This window comes from Canis lupus, chromosome 36, assembly GCF_003254725.2.
Source record: "Canis lupus dingo isolate Sandy chromosome 36, ASM325472v2, whole genome shotgun sequence".
Taxonomy (NCBI): Eukaryota; Metazoa; Chordata; class Mammalia; order Carnivora; family Canidae; genus Canis; species Canis lupus.
In genome coordinates, this window is record NC_064278.1 from 10082239 (window position 1) to 10105450 (window position 23212).

Genomic DNA, 23212 nt, shown 5'->3' on the forward strand with positions numbered 1-23212 from the left:
ACACAAAACAAAATCACATACCTTCTCTGTTTCGTCCACACTCAAGGATTTCACTACACAAGAAGCTGGCCTCTCCTGGATGTGAGCGAGGTCCTGGGGGGTGCTCTGAGACCCTGGCATTGGAGGCAGTGGAGCTCGCCTCTTCTTGGGTGCATCCGATGGCAGTGTGTTTGAAATATATGGCTTGGAAATGGTATTGGACCTTGTAAAGGTTGGGCGATGCTTACTCACTAGAGGAGTTGCAGGGGCACTTGCAGTCTAATAAAGAACGAAAACGCAAAATCTATTGGTCATTTCAAGATAAAAAGCACTTGCAATTAAAAACAGATGAGAAGAATCCTATAAAATACTACCTAAGAAAAAACTTACCTGCTCCCGCTTTTTCTTACTGCGCTGAAAAAAGCTGAAAAACCCTTTATTTTCCTTCTCCTTCATAATGTCTAGGTTTTGTGATATTTGGCAGGATTCTAAAATAGAAGAAAAGCCTCTTACTTTGGTGCACGGGTTTACCTCCAAGTTTTCCCTCAATTACTTTCCTTTGAAAAATGCATACGATGATAAAAGCTACTAATTACGGTCTACTATGAACCATGCACTCTGCTAGGCATTTTATATCTTGTTTCTTTCTTTTTTTAAAAGTTTTTTATTTATTTATTCATGAGAGACACACAGAGAGAGAAAGGCAGAGACACAGGCAGAGGGAGAAGCAGGCTCCATGCAGGGAGCCCAATGTGGGACTTGATCCTATGTTTCCAGGATCAGGACCTGGGCTGAAGGCGGCCCTAAACCGCTGAGCCACCCAGGCTGCCCTATCTTATTTAATTTTTAAAGCAACAAGGAGGGACACCTGGGCAGCTCAGTCCGTTAAGCATCTGCCCGCAGCTCAGGTCATGATCCCAGAGTCCTGGGATTGAGCCCTGCTTTGAACTCCCCGCTCAGCAGGGAGTTTGCTTCTCCCTCTCCCTCTGCCTCACCCCATCCACATTCCCCAGCCCTACCCCTGCTCATGCTCTCTCTTTGAAATAAAATCTTAAAAAAAAAAAAAGAGCAACACGGAAATTTAGTATTTAATTTTATTGTTCCTATTTCACAACAGAGCAATCTGAAGATTAAAGAAATGAACATACATACTTGGAGCCAATAATCAAGGAATGACAGAGCTAGGACATAAACTTCATTCTCTGTGACTCAGAGTCTGTGTTCTATCCACAATTACCAGCATTTCAGAAGTTAAAATGGACATTTTGAATTAAATGAGATATGAAACTTTCATTAAATTTGTCCTTTTGTTTATTTGAATTTTTATTTTGTCTCAGAGTTAAGCAATTATGAAATATTTTATTCTCCGGGGCACCTGGGTGGCTCAATTGGTTGAGCGTCTGCCTTCAGCTCAGGTCCTGATCCCAGAGTCCTGGGATCAAGCCCAGCAACAGGCTCCCTGCTCAGTGGAGAGCCTGCTTCTCCCTCTCCTTCCCCATTCGCACATGCATGCACACTCTCTCACTGCTCTCTCAATCTCAAATAAATAAATAAAATCTTTTTCAAAAATATTTTATCCCCTAAAACATGATGTATTATAATTACTTAGTACTTAATTGAGTGTTTCAAAAACATTATTTCTTTAATATGATGATTCTCAACTAGGGGGCAATCTTGCCCCATCCCCACCCCAGAGAACACTGGACAATGTCTGGGGACAATTTTGATTGGTACAGTAGGGGAAGGGCAGGAGAATGTGCTAGCAGCATCTACTGAGTAGAGGCCAGTGATGATCCTGAACACAATATAATGCACAAGACAGCTTCCCCAAAACAAAGGATTATCTAGGCCTACATGCCAATAGTGCCAAAATTAAGAAACCACATTTTAATCAGAATGGCAAATGTCAAACCTCATGATTGCATATTAACATTCCCTTTTCCAATCAGTATTTCCTAACGTCACCTACAAAGGCCTACAAACTATGACAAATCCAGTACTGCTGAGTAACCTGGGCCCAGATGGCCTCTAAATACCATTTCCCCCTAAAAAGGGACCACAGTTGCATAAGAATAGTTGATTCTTTGTCAATATTATAGATTGTAAACAGGAGTCTGGAATATCTACTTACAGCAGAGAGAAAGAAATGAGAGTCCCCTGGGGTCATTTTAAAAGGGCACAGGAATCAATCTGATTTTTTTTTTTTAAGATTTTATTTATTCATTCATGACAGACACAGAGAGAGAGGCAGAGACCCAGGCAGAGGGAGAAGCAGGCTCCACGCAGGGAGCCCGACGTGGGACTCGATCCCGAGTCTCCAGGATCAGGCCCTGTGGGCTGAAGGCAGCGCTAAACCGCTGGGCCACCGGGGCTGCCCTGATACGGTTTTCACTGGCCAGAGTCAGGACAATCTGGCAGCATACACGTTACTCAATAAATTGAAACAGTCTGCATAATTTAATTCCATGAATTTTTAGTGATGCTGAAAAAATAACTGATCCTTACTGTTTATCTCTGTGTACTGCTAAGGAACCAGTCTGTTATTTTAAAAACTGATGAAGGGGAGCACCTGGGTGGTTCAGCCAGTTAAGCATCTGACTCCAGGTTTCAGCTCAGGTCATAACCTCAAGGACCTGAGATCGAGCGCTGCATCAGGCTCTGCACTCAGCAGGGAGTCTGCTTCATATCATCTCCCTCTCCCTTTGTTCCTCCCACACACGCACACTTTCTAAAATAAAACCTTTTTAAAAATTTTTTCCTGTAAACGAATAAATAATGATGAAGGTAAAGAATCACACATTTTTCCTGCCTCTTCTGAATGAATTCTACCTACGGAGACAAGTAGCTGACATGGGGAAATTTACTGTTACAGAAATAGCTCAATAAATAAAGGAATATTTGCAGATGATGATTATTTTCCAACTCCTAATCAAGATTTAAGCAATGACTATTGATAGCTAACATCAAAAAAGGGAACTTGAAGGGTGCCTGGATGGCTCAGTCTGTAGAGCATGAAACTCTTGATCTTGCGGTCATGAGTTCAAGCCCCATATTGAGTGCAGAGATTATGTACGTACATACACACATGTGTACATACATAAATGTAACTTGCTATTGCGGGGGTGCTAATGGAAGTACATAATACCACCTATGAAGTATTCTTGCCAAAAGATCTCACTCACATCTGATCAAGTCTCTAGATTTATCAATCAATTTACAGGAAATAGAGACAATCAAGAAACATGTTAAGTAGCACCACGGGATACAATCCACAAAATTCTGAATGTGAGAAACTCGGTAAAACAGAAGACCCAGTTTCTTCAACAAATGAATTGTAAATTTAAAAAAGGAGAGAGAGAGAGAGAGAGAAAGAAATAAGGAGTGGGCAATCTGTCAGTTTTGAAAACATTTCTATAAGGAGCACACATGTGTTTTATGATAAATCAGAATATAATTTCAGTGATATTAGAAGCAAAGTACTATATATGGAAATTTGTGGGATATGTCCAAAACAGCATTTAGAGGTAAATGTATAGTCTTAAATACATTTAAATCTTAAATACATACCCTTTTGTAGGACTACATGTGCAGTCTTTTTATTTAAAAAAAAAAAAAAGTTTAAAAATTAAATAAATTGGGGCACCTGGGTGGCTCAATTGGTTAATAAACACCTGCCTTCAGCTCAGGTCATGCACCCAGACTCCCTGGATGGAGCTCCCCATGAGGATCCTTGCTTCTTCCTCTGCCCCTCTACCCCACTTGCTCGTGTTCTTTATTGCTTTCTTTCTCTCTCAAATAAAATCTTTTTTAAAAAAATTAAATAAATTATGACAAAATAGGGGCTACTCCAGGAAAGCAAAGATAGTTAATGCCAATAAATATATGAGTGAAATATGCCTCAATAACACATTAAGAGAATTATATTTCACAAATTAAAACCATAAATCTGATGCTTTAAATATTAAATAAGCAGTATGCATTCTGTACAATGAGTTTACTAACAATACTAACTTAATAATGAACATGTGGATAGCACTTTATGGTTACAGATTTTTTTTTCACATGCCTTATTATCAGAAATTATCACAAATTACCATTCTGATTCCTTTTTCTAAGGTAGGGAATGTAAAGGAATGAAAGCAGATGGTATTGTCCCATTATACATCTGAAGCTTTGGTGACCACAGAGTCTGAATAACTTGCACCAAGACACACGAGCATTAAATGGTAGAACTCAATATGATATCTATTCAAAAATGATGTATTAATACCTCTAACTTTTCCTTTTTTTAAGAAATGTTATCTCGTTTTAAGATAGAATCCTCCACTAACTGAATGTAGATATATAATTATATTCAGTTGGAACAGGAGATAGAAAATTCACATGGTGGACAGTGCAATAATTACAGCCAAAATATTTCATATAGTTATTTTTGGTAAAGCAATTTCCTGGCACCCTATACTATATCATCCTCCATACTATAACCTAAGTCTTCCCTTACAGCTCTAGGACAGAGATCACCACAAGTCAGAGTTAAACACTAAGAAACACAAGGGCTTGAGCTTACTTAGAAAAACAACTGCAATTTATAGTTTCCTGTTTCCAGGAGAGAGGCTGTAAGTAACTGCATACAAAGTTCTAAAACTTCTGATAATATTAAAATAAGGAGGCAGAGGCATTTACAGCATTGGAATGATCTTGTAGATCCTGACACCGTAAAAGGAGCTTTCTTAATTTTCCTATTCCAATCTCTTAAGATTATATTCACAACATTTAATACTCTGAATAAAGACATTTTCTTGGCTGGACGGGATATTACAAACCAATACATTCAACACCTTCAAAATCAAGCCAATAAGATTATGGAATTTGCTTTGGGTTATGTATTTAGACAATGGCAAAGGTAGGAGCAAAAGTACCAGGATGTTGCTACTGGAAAAAAAAGCAGAGACTGCTTTGTCCAATCTCTTATTATAGAAGTGGAAGGTGAGATCCAGACAGATAAAAACTATTTGCTCTATCAGCTTGCTAAATGAAGTTTGACAGCTAATGCAGTTTCAGAATTAAAACATCTATGTTCTGATTATTAGCTAGTATATGCTTTACAAACACAACAATTTTCAGCTCCTTTAATTAACCTAGTCTTTGTGATAGCCACTAATAATAAATAATCACACAATTAATTTGTAGACTTAATTCTTGGGGTAGAGAGGCTTATTATGCTATCGGAAAATTGGAAGGGGTAGAGAAAGAAGATTCCAGTAACACAAAATGTGTAGTTTCTTTTTTTTTAGTAGAAAGGGAATTATTATAGTAATCTATTATCTGAGCCTATCCTTTTTTAATGGAGGAAAAAGGCTTCCAGATTTTATTACTATTGGCTAATTTTTAATAAGGTTTTCTTCTATGAAAGTAATGCATTCCCATTATAGAGTTCTGTTAATATAAAGAAAAAAAGAAAAACAATCACCCATAGCCCTACCTCCCAAAGGTAATCAGTATTACATTTTTTATGTACTTCCTTTCAGAAATCTTATGTAAAATTTTTTACATACTGTATTAAACATTTAAATGCTTTAAACCCTAATTTTAACAAAAGCATTTTCCATGTTATAAAATATTCACAATTTAATGCTGCAAGAATTTCCTATGATGAATATACCCTGATTACTCTGAATAACTGTTCAAAGTAAATAATCAGAGATCCTTCCACAGTACCACCAAACTATCAGCAACTGTAATGAACCCAGCAAAATCATTTTTTGTCTGAGAGTCAAAAATATGTTTTGCACATTCTTAGGAATGATATTAATTTTTAATCAATTATTGAAATTTAATTATTGTATTAATTTCAAAAATCAAGGGGGGGCTTACTTTTTCAGGAGATAAAAGGCAAGGGGTTTCTTATAGAATGTGCATATTAGTAATGTTAAAAGGTAAAATTAGAAGCTTATTTTTAATTTATCCAATAAAATAGAGATTTCATGTTATAATTTTTTCTACCGATTCATATGTCTTACCTTGTAAAGATGATTTATTGAAGGCAGTAACAGAAGTGGCTACAGAAGGAGGGGGTAAAAGAGGGTAAATTGACTGTAAAGATGATGTTTGTTCAAGAATAAAACATCACTGAGTTGAAATAGCTGTCTATGGATTATATAAATCCACAATTTCAGGATAAAGTTAAGTGCTCCATGCACAGATGATGTAGTAAGTCATCATCCTTCACTAAACCTTTGTTTCTAGTAAAACAGATTCATGTTGAATAAGCTCGCAGTTGTCTATCAGCATAGAAACCAACATTATCTACAATCTCCAAATTTTAATACATTATTTCTGTAGATTAATACTGCAAGCTATTTTTATTTAAATATTTTAGGAGTTAGATTAGGCCAGTTGATTTTGGATGAACCTAGAAAAAAATCTGTCAAACTTACAAATTTGAATGATAATTAAGACTCAAAACCATGGTGAGTCTACAGTAATTCACACTTGATAAAAACAAAAATGAATTTAAATGTAACTCTTTATTTTCTGTTTAAATCTTGATGCCACAAAGAATTAAGCTAAATCCCACCAAAAAAAATACTCATAGATTGATGGAAAAGTGTAACCAAGGTGGATGACAACTAAGAAAGACAAGTTTTTATTCTAATTTCAGAAACCGAAATCAAGTTCAATTTTATTACATTTCACTTTCTCATCTTCTCAATGACACGTATTGACTTCTACTTATAGGATCCATTAACTCGCCATTATGAACTTCAGAAACCTTATACATAAACACAATACATACACTTATATGCACATCCTGTCAAATGAATAAAACAAAAAATCTTACCTCTGCTGACATCCATGGCATATAATTCTCTTAGTCCCAGGTCGTTAAGAGATTTTGTCAAATCAAGGGGCTCCTGAGATTGATAATCTTTCAACAACAGTGTATGAAGTGGATCAAACTCACATTTGCTGCATATAATGGGGGCAAGTTCTTGGAGTGGTGCATGTGGGCTAACTCTCACTATTGTCTTCTGTGTTTTCTTAAAATTGATCACTACTCTCACAGTTTTCTGAAACACAGATTAAAACCAGTTATTACCATAATTTATCACTAAGACAAACTTTCTACAATGATGTCTACAATAAAGAGATGATTTACAATTATATAGAGTCCTAAAATATACAGTACTTTTCTATTTTGGTGTAAAATTATTATTTTTTTTACTGAAGCATATTCTTAGAAAGAATTTGATTAAGTAGTCTAGATTAAATCCATAACCCTTGTAAAGGTGTTAGATTTTAACTATAAAAGAGAATGCAAAAGACTCATATCTGATACTATTGATATTTTTGTTTGTTCCCCAAAATATTATAAAATGAGCAAATATCCATGAATAAGTTATACATGTTCTATTTTATGCTTTGATTGAATATTTATCTAATGGTTTGTCAACTGTCTCCATGGAATAAATAAGTATTTTGGTTAAAATATAAAATTTTTGTGCTTCTCTCTACTGAAAAGAAGATAAATAGATAAATGAGATAACCCGTGTAAAAAGCTTAGCATAGTTTCTAGCACATAGTAAACTATCAATGAATAAATTTTAGCTATTGTGATTACCTATTGTCACTATTATTCAACAATAATATTTTGGCTAATTTTAATATATTAAAAGAATATTAAGATATTCCTTAATATTAGCTACCTAGTACTAATTAAAATTGAGAAGATTTTAAACATATCACTTTAATGTAATTAACTCAAATACAAATGGAACTTAGAAACATGTTACCATGGTAAGTGTAATCTATGGTTTGCAGATCCTCAAAGTTTAACGTGTATTCATTAAACTAAGACACCATGTATAATCCCATGCAATAGAAGAAATACTATTTCCACCTAGATACATAAGATATGTATACAGGAAATAGCCCAATATCCTAATTCTTAATATCAATATTTTATAGAACATTAATGGTTTAATACTATAAAATAATTAACTTTTTAAATATAAAGTTACATGATATGAAGAATATACGAGAATATAGACACTCAAGTCATATGTAAATAAACTATTAATTTAATATAATTAGCCTTTATATATTTTCTGAAGTTAAAAAAAAGTTGGCATTCCTAATGAAAAAATATTTCTTAAAACCCATAAAATTCTATTCCTATTGCTTATAGCAACAGAACAATTTTATAAAATGAACTAATGATATTAGAATGATTCTGGTTAAAAAAAAAGATGGATTCTAGTTAAAATTTTTTGAAAAAAAAAAATTTTTTTTTTTTTTTTTGCTTAAAATTCATATATTACGGAGCACCCGGGTGGCTCAGTTAGTAAAGCATCTGCTTTCGGCTCAGGTCATGTCGTCAGGGTCCTGGGATCAAACCCCGCATTGGGCTTCCTGCTCAGCGAGGAGTCTGCTTCTCTAACTCCCCTTTGCCCCTCCCACAACTTGTTCTCTGTCTCTCTCAAATATTTAAAAACTCATATATTACAGAAAACTGAGTCATTATATAGCTCAAATGAACAATTTAGAATAAGTTACAACCACCACTTACCAAGTACAGCAAAGCCAAAAAATATTTTTAATAAATTCTTAAATAAACTTTCATTAAAAGATTCAAAAACCGTTCTCTAAATATCGGACACTTTTTGGGACACCTGGGTGGCTCAGTCAGTTAAGTGTCCGATTCTTGATTCTGGCTCAGGTTGTAACTCAGGATGAGATTGAGGCTCACACAGGGCTCCATGTTAGTAGGGAGTCTGCTTCTCTCCCTCTCCCACTGCCACTGCCCTACCTCCACTCGTGCACTCATGCTCTAATAAATAAATCTTTAAAAAATACTTTTTAAAAGAGTAAGTTAAAACACAGATCATTGGGATGTCTGAGTGGCTCAGCGGTTGAGCATCTGCCTTTGGCTCAGGGTGTGATCCCAGAATCCAGGATTGAGTCCCACACTGGGACTCCTGGGGAGCCTGCTTCTCCCTCTGCCTATGTCTCTGCCTCTCTCTCTGTGTCTCTCATGACTAAATAAAATCTTTAAAAAACAAAACAAAAACCGGTCACTTATAATTGTCAGATTCTGATATGGTCCTATAGATCACTTTAGAGCATCTAAAAACTAAAGTATTCCCCAAAGTATTATCCAAAGACTGATAACCAAATGAATCCTAAACAAAGTGGCCTAAGCAAACAAAACAGCCATGTTTACATCAAATTTAACCAGGGAAGTCCATTTTTATTTCATTTGAAGTAAATATGAGCTGCAGATAATGACCAAAAACATCAGTTTAATATTTTTGCCAGAAGAAATCAAAATCACAGTGACAGTCTTACCTCTGGTATTATAGGTGTAGGTTTTTTCTTATCCAAAATTTTTGGCTTTAAAATGACTTTCTCCACCTCCAACATTCCTATTGGTGTGTTTGGCTTAAATTTAATGGGATTATTTTCAGCTGACTGTAGATCAATTGTGTAACTGGATGGATTTAAGTGATACTGTGCACAGAGGAATATCAACAAGTCCATCATAGGTTTACTGTAAAAAAAAAAAAAGTAATACTGATCATAAATCATAAAACAACTTCATTAAGTGTTAAAGTTATTGTTCCTGGCATTTTTTCTTAGGGTCATTCTGTTTTCAGTGGATAAAAACAAGGCTATAAAATAATATGTGTGAAAGCAACTTAAAAATCTAGCTACACCTGGAAAGCCACAAACTACCAAAACTGGAACAGGAAGAAATAGAAAACCCTAACAGGCCAATAACCAGGGAGGAAATTGAAGCAGTCATCAAAAACCTCCCAAGACACAAGAGTCCAGGGCCAGATGGCTTCCCAGGGGAATTTTATCAAACGTTTAAAGAAGAAACCATACCTATTCTCCTAAAGCTGTTTGGAAAGATACAAAGAGATGGAGTACTTCCAAATTCGTTCTATGAGGCCAGCATCACCTTAATTCCAAAACCAGACAAAGACCCCACCAAAAAGGAGAATTACAGACCAATATCCCTGATGAACATGGATGCAAAAATTCTCAACAAGATACTGGCCAATAGGATCCAACAGTACATTAAGAAAATTATTCACCATGACCAAGTAGGATTTATCCCCGGGACACAAGGCTGGTTCAACACCCGTAAAACAATCAATGTGATTCATCATATCAGCAAGAGAAAAACCAAGAACCATATGATCCTCTCATTAGATGCAGAGAAAGCATTTGACAAAATACAGCATCCATTTCTGATCAAAACTCTTCAGAATGTAGGGATAGAGGGAACATTTCTCAACATCTTAAAAGCTATCTATGAAAAGCCCACAGCAAATATCATTCTCAATGGGGAAGCACTGGGAGCCTTTCCCCTAAGATCAGGAACAAGACAGGGATGTCCACTCTCACCACTGCTATTCAACATAGTACTGGAAGTCCTAGCCTCAGCAATCAGACAACAAAAAGACATTAAAGGCATTCAAATTGGCAAAGAGGAAGTCAAACTCTCCCTCTCTTCGCCGATGACATGATACTCTACATAGAAAACCCAAAAGTCTCCACCCCAAGATTGCTAGAACTCATACAGCAATTCGGTAGCGTGGCAGGATACAAAATCAATGCCCAGAAATCAGTGGCATTTCTATACACTAACAATGAGACTGAAGAAAGAGAAATTAAGGAGTCAATCCCATTTACAATTGCACCCAAAAGCATAAGATACCTAGGAATAAACCTAACCAAAGATGTAAAGGATCTATACCTTAAAAACTATAGAACACTTCTGAAAGAAATTGAGGAAGACACAAAGAGATGGAAAAATATCCCATGCTCATGGATTGGCAGAATTAATATTGTGAAAATGTCAATGTTACCCAGGGCAATATACACGTTTAATGCAATCCCTATCAAAATACCATGGACTTTCTTCAGAGAGTTAGAACAAATTATTTTAAGATTTGTGTGGAATCAGAAAAGACCCCGAATAGCCGGGGAAATTTTAAAAAAGAAAACCATATCTGGGGGCATCACAATGCCAGATTTCAGGTTGTACTACAAAGCTGTGGTCATCAAGACAGTGTGGTACTGGCACAAAAACAGACACAGAGATCAATGGAACAGAATAGAGAACCCAGAAGTGGACCCTCAACTTTATGGCCAACTAATATTCGATAAAGGAGGAAAGACTATCCGTTGGAAGAAAGACAGTCTCTTCAATAAATGGTGCTGGGAAAATTGGACATCCACATGCAGAAGAATGAAACTAGACCACTCCCTTTCACCATACACAAAGATAAACTCAAAATGGATGAAAGATCTAAATGTGAGACAAGATTCCATCAAAATCATAGAGAAGAACACAGGCAACACCCTTTTTGAACTCGGCCACAGTAACTTCTTGTAAGATACATCCACGAAGGCAAAAGAAACAAAAGCAAAAATGAACTATTGGGACTTCATCAAGATAAGAAGCTTTTGCACAGCAAAGGATACAGTCAACAAAACTCAAAGACAACCTACAGAATGGGAGAAGATATTTGCAAATGACAGATCAGATAAAGGGCTAGTTTCCAAGATCTATAAAGAACTTATTAAACTCAACACCAAAGAAACAAACAATCCAATCATGAAATGGGCAAAAGACATGAACAGAAATCTCACAGAGGAAGACGTAGACATGGCCAACATGCACATGAGAAAATGCTCTGCATCACTTGCCATCAGGGAAATACAAATCAAAACCACAATGAGATACCACCTCACACCAGTGAGAATGGGGAAAATTAACAAGGCAGGAAACCACAAATGTTGGAGAGGATGCGGAGAAAAGGGAACCCTCTTATACTGTTGGTGGGAATGTGAACTGGTGCAGCCACTCTGGAAAACTGTGTGGAGGTTCCTCAAAGAGTTAAAAATAGACCTGCCCTACGACCCAGCAATTGCACTGTTGGGGATTTACCCCAAAGATACAGATGCAATGAAACGCCGGGACACCTGCACCCCGATGTTTATAGCAGCAATGGCCACAATAGCCAAACTGTGGTGGAAGGAGCCTCGGTGTCCAACGAAAGATGAATGGATAAAGAAGATGTGGTTTATGTATACAATGGAATATTACTCAGCTATTAGAAATGACAAATACCCACCATTTGCTTCAACGTGGATGGAACTGGAGGGTATTATGCTGAGTGAAGTAAGTCAGTTGGAGAAGGACAAACATTATATGTTCTCATTCATTTGGGGAATATAAATAATAGTGAAAGGGGATATAAGGGAAGGGAGAAGAAATGTGTGGGAAATATCAGAAAGGGAGACAGAACGTAAAGACTGCTAACTCTGGGAAACGAACTAGGGGTGGTAGAAGGGGAGGAGGGCGGGGGGTGGGAGTGAATGGGTGACGGGCACTGGGGGTTATTCTGTATGTTAGTAAATTTAACACCAATAAAAAATAAATTAAAAAAAAATTTTTTTTAAAAATTAGGAAAAAAAAATCTAGCTACAAGATTTTTTTCCCCCCACTACAGGAAGTGGTGTACACATGGGAGCCTGAGCCCTGCATACTAAGTGTCTCCCTGACTACAAGATATTCAAGTGGACAAAATTATAATAGCTAAAAAGTCCTGAATATTGTTCAAGACAGCTTGCATCCTAGTGTTGGTTTAACCATTATCTATATTTTGTATCTGCCAAGTAGTCATCCTATTATAAATTTCAAGAGAAGTTCTCCCTTACCCAAGAGTACTTAGTTCAGCAAATGCTCCTTTCACAATATTATTTTGAGTACCAGCAGTCTCTGGCTTATAAACTGGTTATATTCCCAAGATCTCACAAAAATGAAGCATTAAGAACCACTACCACTTCAGGGTGCCTGGATGACTCAGTAGAGTATACAACTCTTGATCTTGAGTCCTGAGATCAAGCCCCACTTTGGGTATAGAGCTTACTTAGGAAAAAAAAAAAAAAAGAAACAAACAATGAACCGTCACCACCCTTTGGGCTTCAGAGAGCACAGTCAGTATCTACAGGAGGAAGCCCACAAAATTCTGAAGAGTATAGTTTTCCTAGTTCATTCAAATGACATTTAATATTTTCTAGGCCCTGGAGACACAAATACAAGTGTTACAGCGTATCTACTCTCATAGATCCACACTACTAGATGGACTAGCCCAAGTGTTGGCAAACTATAATTTGCTGGTCAAAGTGGGACCATAGCCAATTTTTGTAAATAAAGTTTTATTAGGACACAACCATGCTCTTTTTTTTTTTTTTTCATAGTATCTAGGGCTGCTTGTGTCTTACAATAGCTGATTTGAGTAAATGTGTTGGAAACTGAATGGTCTACAAAGCCTAACATATTTACTATCTGGTCCTTGACAGAAAAAAACGTTATGGGCACTTGGGCTCCAACAATTAAAAAGTAACCAAATAAATACATAATCTCAAACAGTTGCTTAAGTGTTAAATATTACTATTCTATTTACGCCAAGAATAGAACAATGTGGTCTCCAGTCCCTAATTGTCAGCCCTTAAGGAAAGAACACTAAAAAAAAAATCTTCTGTATTCTGTGCTTTCCTCAAATGTCTGGTGATCTTAAGCTATTAGATCTTATTTAAGAATGAGGCACCAAAACACTTTATAAAAGTCCTATTTTCCTGAATTAAGGTATAGGTTGATGGGCTTCATTTGATGGTAATTGGGTGGCCAGTTATTTTTTTTTTTCCCCATGGGGAAATATAAACGTTCGTAAAAAATTCTCCAACTTCTTGACTACATAATATGAACCTAGCTACTGGCTTTCAGAAACTTGACAGGGTGAGGCTAGGAATATCATCATTCGGTCTGACATTTTTAATTTAGTACATCTGTGTTTGTATGCACTTCATCCCCACTCGCCTAAGTTGAGTTCCTTGATCTGTAGCTTTTCTACAGAGGCAGTCTTCTCTTGGAAGAGAGTCAGTTGTCTCACACTGTGTGGTCTTGAGGTTAAACAACACTTTATATGGATTCTCAAACTATCCCGTGTTCACCCACAGACCTCACCCTCATCTTCTGTGGCAGTTACCCATCCATTCACACCTCTTCTCTTCCCCCACCTACAAGTAGCACACCACTATATCTATATCAAGAAAAATAATAAAAATTCTAAGTGCCTTAGTTAAAAAAATTTCTCTGGAGTGTTTCAGTGCTCAAAATACATTCTCTATGTCTTCATTAGATGCTTCCACAATAACAACTTAGGAGTTTTATGTCCTCTTGAGCTACCTAGTATGCTAATACATAAAATTGTTTATAATTGTCTAAATTTTGGCAGTAAGTAGTAGATATTAAATTTCATCCACAGGAAGACTAGCATAATGGTATTATTCATGTTTATTTTTTGGTAACATAGTATTCTATGAGACCAATTTGATCTACATACAAATTCTTGACTTGGAAATGATACCTCCCTTATCTGACAGTAAATAAAATTAAAAGGGATTAGGTAATGCCTTGGTAAATACAATTATAAATATAGTAAAGCTGGAAGAGGAGAGAACTTTCACTGACAATCAAAATGGAGAGCTGCTTACCACTGTCTATGAATAAATGATGATAATGTTCAGACTGTATTTCTCTCTATACATATAAATGTCCCAAGTAATAAATATAAAAACACTAAAGCTTATACTTTAAACATCTTTCACCTCTTAAATGAACATTCTTCAGAATTGCTGCCCAAAATACACAAATGTTAACAAGATAAAAATGTCATCATTTTTCATCCCCCATGTACAAAAATATGAACATTTAAGGGAAAAAATTTTTTTCCATTTTTAAAAAGAATTTAACACTCTTTATACACACTTATTTAACCTTTTTTGATATGTCTTAATGAAGTACCTCATTTTTATCTGTGACTTTTTAAATTAATAAAAGTACTTCATGGGTCAAGAATATTATAATAATGGCCTATTCCCGCAGTCAATTTGGTCATCTTTAATCTTTGCACATGGTATCAGATTTCATGGCAAAAAGGTTGCATGCTGAATTAATATTGTGAAAATGTCAATGTTACCCAGGGCAATATACACGTTTAATGCAATCCCTATCAAAATACCATGGACTTTCTTCAGAGAGTTAGAACAAATTATTTTAAGATTTGTGTGGAATCAGAAAAGACCCCGAATAGCCAGGGGAATTTTAAAAAAGAAAACCATATCTGGGGGCATCACAATGCCAGATTTCAGGTTGTACTACAAAGCTGTGGTCATCAAGACAGTGTGGTACTGGCACAAAAACAGACACATAGATCAGTGGAACAGAATAGAGAATCCAGAAGTGGACCCTGAACTTTATGGGCAACTAATATTCGATAAAGGAGGAAAGACTATCCATTGGAAGAAAGACAGTCTCTTCAATAAATGGTGCTGGGAAAATTGGACATCCACATGCAGAAGAATGAAACTAGACCACTCTCTTTCACCATACACAAAGATAAACTCAAAATGGATGAAAGATCTAAATGTGAGACAAGATTCCATCAAAATCCTAGAGAAGAACACAGGCAACACCCTTTTTGAACTCGGCCATAGTAACTTCTTGCAAGATACATCCACGAAGGCAAAAGAAACAAAAGCAAAAATGAACTATTGGGACTTCATCAAGATAAGAAGCTTTTGCACAGCAAAGGATACAGTCAACAAAACTCAAAGACAACCTACAGAATGGGAGAAGATATTTGCAAATGACATATCAGATAAAGGGCTAGTTTCCAAGATCTATAAAGAACTTATTAAACTCAACACCAAAGAAACAAACAATCCAATCATGAAATGGGCAAAAGACATGAACAGAAATCTCACAGAGGAAGACATAGACATGGCCAACATGCATATGAGAAAATGCTCTGCATCACTTGCCATCAGGGAAATACAAATGAAAACTACAATGAGATACCACCTCACACCAGTGAGAATGGGGAAAATTAACAAGGCAGGAAACAACAAATGTTGGAGAGGATGCGGAGAAAAGGGAACCCTCTTACACTGTTGGTGGGAATGTGAACTGGTGCAGCCACTCTGGAAAACTGTGTGGAGGTTCCTCAAACAGTTAAAAATATACCTGCCCTACGACCCAGCAATTGCACTGTTGGGGATTTACCCCAAAGATACAAATGCAATGAAACGCCGGGACACCTGCACCCCGATGTTTCTAGCAGCAATGGCCACGATAGCCAAACTGTGGAAGGAGCCTCGGTGTCCAACGAAAGATGAATGGATAAAGAAGATGTGGTTTATGTATACAATGGAATATTACTCAGCTATTAGAAATGACAAATACCCACCATTTGCTTCAACGTGGATGGAACTGGAGGGTATTATGCTGAGTGAAGTAAGTCAGTCAGAGAAGGAGAAACATTATATGTTCTCATTCATTTGGGGAATATAAATAATAGTGAAAGGGAAAATAAGGGAAGGGAGAAGAAATGTGTGGGAAATATCAGAAAGGGAGACAGAACATAAAGACTGCTAACTCTGGGAAACGAACTAGGGGTGGTAGAAGGGGAGGAGGGCGGGGGGTGGGAGTGAATGGGTGACGGGCACTGGGTGTTATTCTGTATGTTAGTAAATTGAACACCAATAAAAAAATAAATTAAAAAAAAAAAAAAAAAAAAAAAAAAAGGTTGCATGCTGACTAGACCTATATCTTGCTTTCTGAACTCAACACTGCCCAAATATTTTCTAATAAAAATGTCTCTTTAAAAGGCAACTGAAAATCATAGAACTTCTTTATGACTTTATTCTCTCATTCTATAATTATTTAATTCTTTGTTCAAGAATTCCAGAAGCCAGTTTTGTCTTGAAAGTTTTCCTATTTCCTGACAGACAAATGCAACAGATCAGAAAGTTCTATAACAAACACAAACGCAAATGGGAATTTGGTACTGCATACGCTAATAGTATTAGAATTGAATTTTCAACAAATGGCATGGGAAAACTGAATAGCCATCTAATAGAAAAATAAAATGTATGTATACATTTTATGTAAATGCCACTGTGGTAAATGCCAAGTGGACCAGATACATAACTATGAAGATATTACTACGGGGAGGTAACAGGTTAGAAGTCCATCTTTGTGTAATTTATGTTCTAGAGCAAGGCTGTCCTATTGTTCTGCAACATGGAAATTTTCTGTGCTGTATAATACATTGGCCACTCACCACATGTGGCTATTAGGCACCTGAAATACACTGACATAATGGACTAAATTTTTCATTTAAACTCAATTTAAACATCCACATGTAGTGAGTGCCTACTGTATGGCCAGAGTAGTTCTGGTACATTGGTACTTCAAGTAGGATTCATGGACAAGTAACATCAGTATCTCTAGGACCCTGCTGACATACAAATACTCAAGCCCCAGTCCAGATCACTGAATCAGAAACTCAGAGTGGGGCACAGCAACACGTGCTTTGACAAGCACTCCAGACAGGTCTCATGCATGCACTACAGTATGTGGTCAAAAGAGGATAAAGAAATAAGAAAATATATAGTACATCAGATAATGAAAAATAAGAAAACAAAGGATGTTAGGAAATGTTCTAAACAAAAAAAAATAACAGAACTGAGACCTGAATGGAATGGGTTATCTGGGGAAAGGGCATTCCATGCCGAGTTGACAAGCTGCAAAGGACCTGAGGCAGTAATGTGCTCTACATGTTCAATAAAAAATAGAAAAGCAGTCTGCTTGGGTGAAAGTGGTAGACTGAAAGTGATATGAGACTTTACCAAATAAGAAAGAAAACCACGGTAGGAGTGATGTGGTCTACTTTACATTTAAAAGGATTATATGGGGCAGCGGTTTAGCGCCATCTGCAGCTCAGGGTGTGATCCTGGAGACCCAGGATAGAGTCCCACGTCAGGCTCCCCGCATGGAGCCTGCTTCTCCCTATCATTCGTGAATAAATAAATTTAAAAAATAAATAAAATAAATAAAAGGATTATATGCTGTTTTATTCATTTTTTATTTTGACTTGAGAAAAAGGCATGTTTAATTTTTAAAGTAAAACTAAAAAACAAGTGTAAATAATAGGGGGTATACATGATTTAAGAAGCCAATGTCTTATTTACTTATTTAGTGTGTGACTTAATTTTCTTTCCTCGCTATTGTTATATTCAGAATAGTCTAGGGGAGCAGTCACAAAGCTAGTGAAAAAATTTAGAGGAGATAGTAGCCTAGACTAGTCAGATTTCAGTTTATTTTGTGAGGTGATGATAGGATTAAAGCCAATGCCAAAAGAAAAGGGTAAGGAGACATAAGAAACAGAAAAAGGAGCTAAGCAGTAGGAAGAGGGCAGGAGTGCAGGAACACTAGCACATGAAAGAGCTGTTGACAGGAGCCAACAGGAGGCCTAAAGTGCTATTTTAAATGATTTGCTATGTGATACACGTATTCACCTTTCTCTGGTGACCCACAGACCATCACTAAGGTCCTGGTAGCTTCAGGGGTAGGGTGGTGGGGTGGAGTGGTGGTGGTGGTGTTAAATCGGGAAAAGAAAGGAAATTTGAAAAGGTAGAGACTGAAAAAGTAAGAGTCCAAAAATAAGATATAAAGTCAGAGTCAGGGGAGGCTGAAAGGACATTAACCCTCAGGAATTTACAATAATATAAAGGGGAATGAATTTTCCACAAGATCTAGAACAAGGGTTCAGGCCAATCTTATCTAGACCTCAGGGAACAAAGTGGCCTCAGAATGTTACTTGGCTTCCATTTCTACTTAGAAATTAACTCCTTTCTTGCAGAACCAGCTCTTAGCAATGTATATTCCCAGGACCTGATACAGTGACAGTACAGTGAGGACAGTTTCACTGAATGAGAATATTATAGGAACCAGTGATTATTTCTCGCTCAGGTAATTCTGGTATCTTACATAGCCGACAATATACACCTGAGTTCTCTGCATGGTACTGGATGTATGAAAAGGCAAAATTGTTGAAAAGAGATTCATATACTTTCAACACACACACACAGGCACAAAAGCTGGTTTTTTCTTCCTTAATTAATAAACTTGACTAGTAGCCTTGTTGTATCTAAAGTCAAGACATCTTTACACAGAGGTGAGATTCAAGCATTAAGTTGGGCTAAGACCTTTTCCAAAAATAACCTCAGACCAGTTCAAATGCTTCAAGTATTTCATTGAAGCCTCAGCATTTGGTACTAAAAGTACAGAAGCGAGGATTCTGACCTAGCTGATTTTGAGGGTGGGAATAAATGTCTTTTTTTTTTTTAAGATTTATTTATTTATTCATTCAGAGAGAGAGAGAGAGAGAGAGAGAGAGAGAGAGAGAGAGAGAGATAGGCAGAGACACAGGCAGAGGGAGAAGCAGGCTCCACACAGGGATCCCCACGTGGGACTCAATCCCGGGTCTCCAGGATCGCACCCTGGGCTGCAGGCGGCGCTAAACCGATACGCCACTGGGGCTGCCCGGGAATAAATGTCTTAACTCTATCATATAGAAGCCTTAACACCATAAAAGTAGGGCATTAACCTTTAAGCAGGCTCTATGTGCAATGGGGGCTGCTCTGGGGATTCAATAGTCACGAACTGCACCATAGAAAGCAAAATCATCTTCTGAGTATAGTTTAGAATTACCTAATTCAATTACCCAGGTTATTTCTAGCAAAAACAATAATTTTGTTTTGAGGATAACTATCTCAAGTTGCTGTACAAACAGCAGTTGGCTAACAAGTTCTGCCCCAGAATCAGCACAGGAAGGTGATTGTGTTCCTGTTTGCTAATGCAGGAGAGCGCATGCCAACAGTCCACCCAAAACCCAAGCCAAATTATTAGAAGTAGAAAAGGACTGGCTGAACTTGGTCATCACTTCCTCAATCAAATAAGAAATAGTATTGTGTTTCCTCCATACCACGCCATCACTTTGAATTTAGGTTTATTATATGATTTAAGAGTTCACTGTGCAATATTATTTTCAGATTTTTTTCTCTTCTTGTAAAATAATTTCCTGGAAGGCAGATCTTTTTTTAAGATTCTATGAACTTCTCTCTTCTTTGAAATGGAGAAATCCCCGGGACATTTCCTACTCCCTTTAGAAAGAAATGACAATCCCGCATGTGAATTTCATATTATCTCATTTGAAAGCTCACAACCACCACAAAAGCTATGCCTGCTTTATGAATGAAAAAATTGAGATTACAGAAGTTACATGACCAGATTATGAAAAACATATACACAATTACGGTACAGTCAAAATTAAAATTTCCTAAGTCCTAACAGACTTATGTAACAGTCTACATTTACATAATTTCCTAAGTCCTAACAGACTTATGTAACAGAGCTACATTTTAGCCTCATAAATCATAAATCAGGATTCAGGATGGGGTGGATGGTTTGTAACAGGCTGCCTGCTATCTGCTGTAGTTTTACTTCAAAAATGATGACATCACTAAATCACTCTCTAAATCCTACAGTGACACTTCATGCATTCATAACACCTGTTAGGGGTAATCTTGTCCTAGTTTTGCTCTCTGCTAGATAAGACCATCATTTTTGTGTTTCAAAGATCCAACTAGATATAAAAAATGAAGGTCATGGTTCCTCAAAGAGCTTTCAGATCAGTAAGATGTCTAAGAACTGCCTCAGTGAATTCCCAACCCCTGGAAGTGTTTAAACAAAGTCACTTTCCAGTAGAGTGGCTATGTAATTTATCATCCAATCTGGGACACCTGAGAGCAAAAGGGGGCACTATTAGTAATTAATCTGGGACAACAGGTATAAACAGGGACTGTCAAAGGAAAATGAGGATGCATGATGATAAGGACTTACTATAAATAGATAAATTTCAAGTATCTGATAGGAGTTGAATTTTATGAATAAGAGTCTTCCTTATAATTCTTTAAATCTGCCCTAGCATCCAGTAAAGCATTATACCATTTTCAGTGCATCCTCAAAATTGAGTTGAGTTGAAATGGTTCTAACTGCCCCTTAGAAATGTAAACGAACAAAAAAAAGAAAAGAAAAGAAATGTATACGAACAACCCAATTAGACTTACAATGATAATATGGGAACTTTTCAAACACTCCTGTTATCACTGATGTTTATTTACCTTATGTTAATCAACCTAGTTCAGTAATGAGTTCAGGAATGAAATAATGCTAACTATTCCTATGTGCATGAATGAATAGGATCACATACATAAAACAAATAAACCTAATAAACCTAAATAAACCTTATCTCATAAAACAAATAAACCTAATTCAGTAAGCATTGAGAATGCTTACTGAATTATGCTATAGGAAACATTTTAGAGAAAGTAACAGAATTAAGATTTGAAGACAATAACAGATCAGATCAGTATTAACTGACAAAAGTTCTTACAGCAAATGCTAAAAACAAGTATTTCGAAAAACTGAAATTCACCACCTTAGGCTAAATCTACTTGGTCATTTATCTCGGAAGTTACATTCACAGCTAGTCCTAAATAAGTACCTTCACAAAAACTGTGATTTAATAGCATACCTATTAAACACACATACACACCCCTTATTAAATAAAGAGCACTAGAAATATATCTCACTGCAATTGGTACAGTTCAAATACGGACAATGGATAAGACAAAATTTTATTAACACAAAAGTCAGAAATCATTAACTAAAAAAAGACAAATTAACAAGATGGCATGTGCGATATGATGTTGGTTTTTTAAAAAGTGACTGTATACGTATGTGTATACATATACATTTGTATCTGTGCATGTGTGTGAATAAAAGGTTATATACCACAATATTAATAGTTGTAATCTGTCTTTTAATAATGACATGGTGTTTTAAGTTTTTTGGCTTATCTGCATTTTTCCACTTTATATAATGTCCAATTACTGTGTTTGTAATTATAAAAAATTAAAAAGAAAATTAGCAAGGGTCACTGATGCCAGGAAAGGAAGAGAAGAGAGTAGTCCACCTAAGAATGACAGTCAGAAGACATTTATGAGTATTCTGTTACCTTTTCCCAACCAACCAGGAAAGCAATTAGCCAACAGAGTCTTATGGGATCCCTGGCTTAGGGTTGTGGAGGGCAGTACTTGAGCCCAGATTACAGGATTCTTCAGTCTCACCAATAAAAACTCAAGCACTGTTATACTGAAATAACAGTTATAATTCCAACATTTATTTTAAGCAGCTGCAATTGAATCAGTACCTAACCAAAATTTAAGCATTTTTAGGGAGTTCAACATGACTTGTGCCAAGGAATAGATTTTCAGCAGTGTGTTTTTGAAATCTATTCGCCTATTAATGTATTTACTACAATTTGTCTTTATTTGATACTTTTCAATAAATGTAAGTATGATATAAAATTTTGAAACTCTTGAGATTCATACTGTTGTATTATTTTTTTTAACAAAATTAACCCATATTGATCCAGTATTGTCATGTTTCATAGTCTACTTCTTCCAACAGATGGCACTGTAGTCCACATAAACCATTTCTGAGCTAGTTATCTGAGCTACCTAGTGCCAGTCAAAACTGGGCTCTCAATTCTGCTATAAACTAGAGCAGTTGAACAGGCAAATTAAGTCACAAACCACGTGTAACAGGTCTCTGGGTCATTTTACAGGCAAAGGCCAGAGAAGTAAGATGACTTGCCTGAGGTCACACAGCAAGTTATGGAATCAACCAACTCTAAGACCCAGAATTTCTAACTTCAATTTCTATGCTTTCTTTATTTGTGTTTTCACTCATGGCATTCTCAGATTTGTTCAAATCAAAACAAATTTCTATTTATAGTAGGAGTATAAAAGAAAAATATATCTGTTATAAATGGTGTTGATTTTATTCCTCCTTTTTGTAGGAGAGTATGCTAATAAAGCCATACAATGCTCCCTCCACAGGCTAAAAAAAGAGGATTAATGTCAATCTTTTACCAAATCTCCCAGATGAAAACTATTTTTAAAGTGTCCCAGTGAAAGAGAATAGACGGGAAAAGGAACACATGCTTATTTAGGGAGAAATAATTACATATTGGGCAGACACCCGTCTATAAGAATCTAGAGTGATACAGAAGCACATCCACGTATTTTCTTATTTTCTGTAGTGTTTATAACAGTTTAGCCCATAAGCTCATTTTCATTAAAAGTTAACTTTCCCAAGTACCTGTAGACACCACTACTTATACTGTTGCACAGTGCAGCGTTTTCTGAGGAGGGCAGTCCCTAGGCAACTTATCTCCAACGG

The 23212-nt window shown here is 36.3% G+C and overlaps 1 protein-coding gene across 14 annotated transcripts in view; it reads right to left on the reverse strand.

Moving 5' to 3' along the window:
• COBLL1 (cordon-bleu WH2 repeat protein like 1) overlaps positions 1-23212 on the reverse strand; it is a 162382-nt gene that overhangs the window by 38702 nt on the left and 100468 nt on the right. For 10 of the 14 annotated variants that reach the window (XM_035696032.2, XM_049106343.1, XM_049106344.1 and 7 more), the window contains 5 exons: positions 9328-9529; positions 6821-7049; positions 6000-6038; positions 370-467; positions 22-258 (listed from right to left, as the gene is read on the reverse strand). In XM_035696032.2, the coding sequence (XP_035551925.2) occupies positions 22-258; positions 370-467; positions 6000-6038; positions 6821-7049; positions 9328-9529 (805 nt within the window). The remainder of the gene's footprint in view (positions 1-21; positions 259-369; positions 468-5999; positions 6039-6820; positions 7050-9327; positions 9530-23212) is intronic. The other 4 variants (XM_049106348.1, XM_049106347.1, XM_049106350.1 and 1 more) reach the window with 1 other exon arrangement.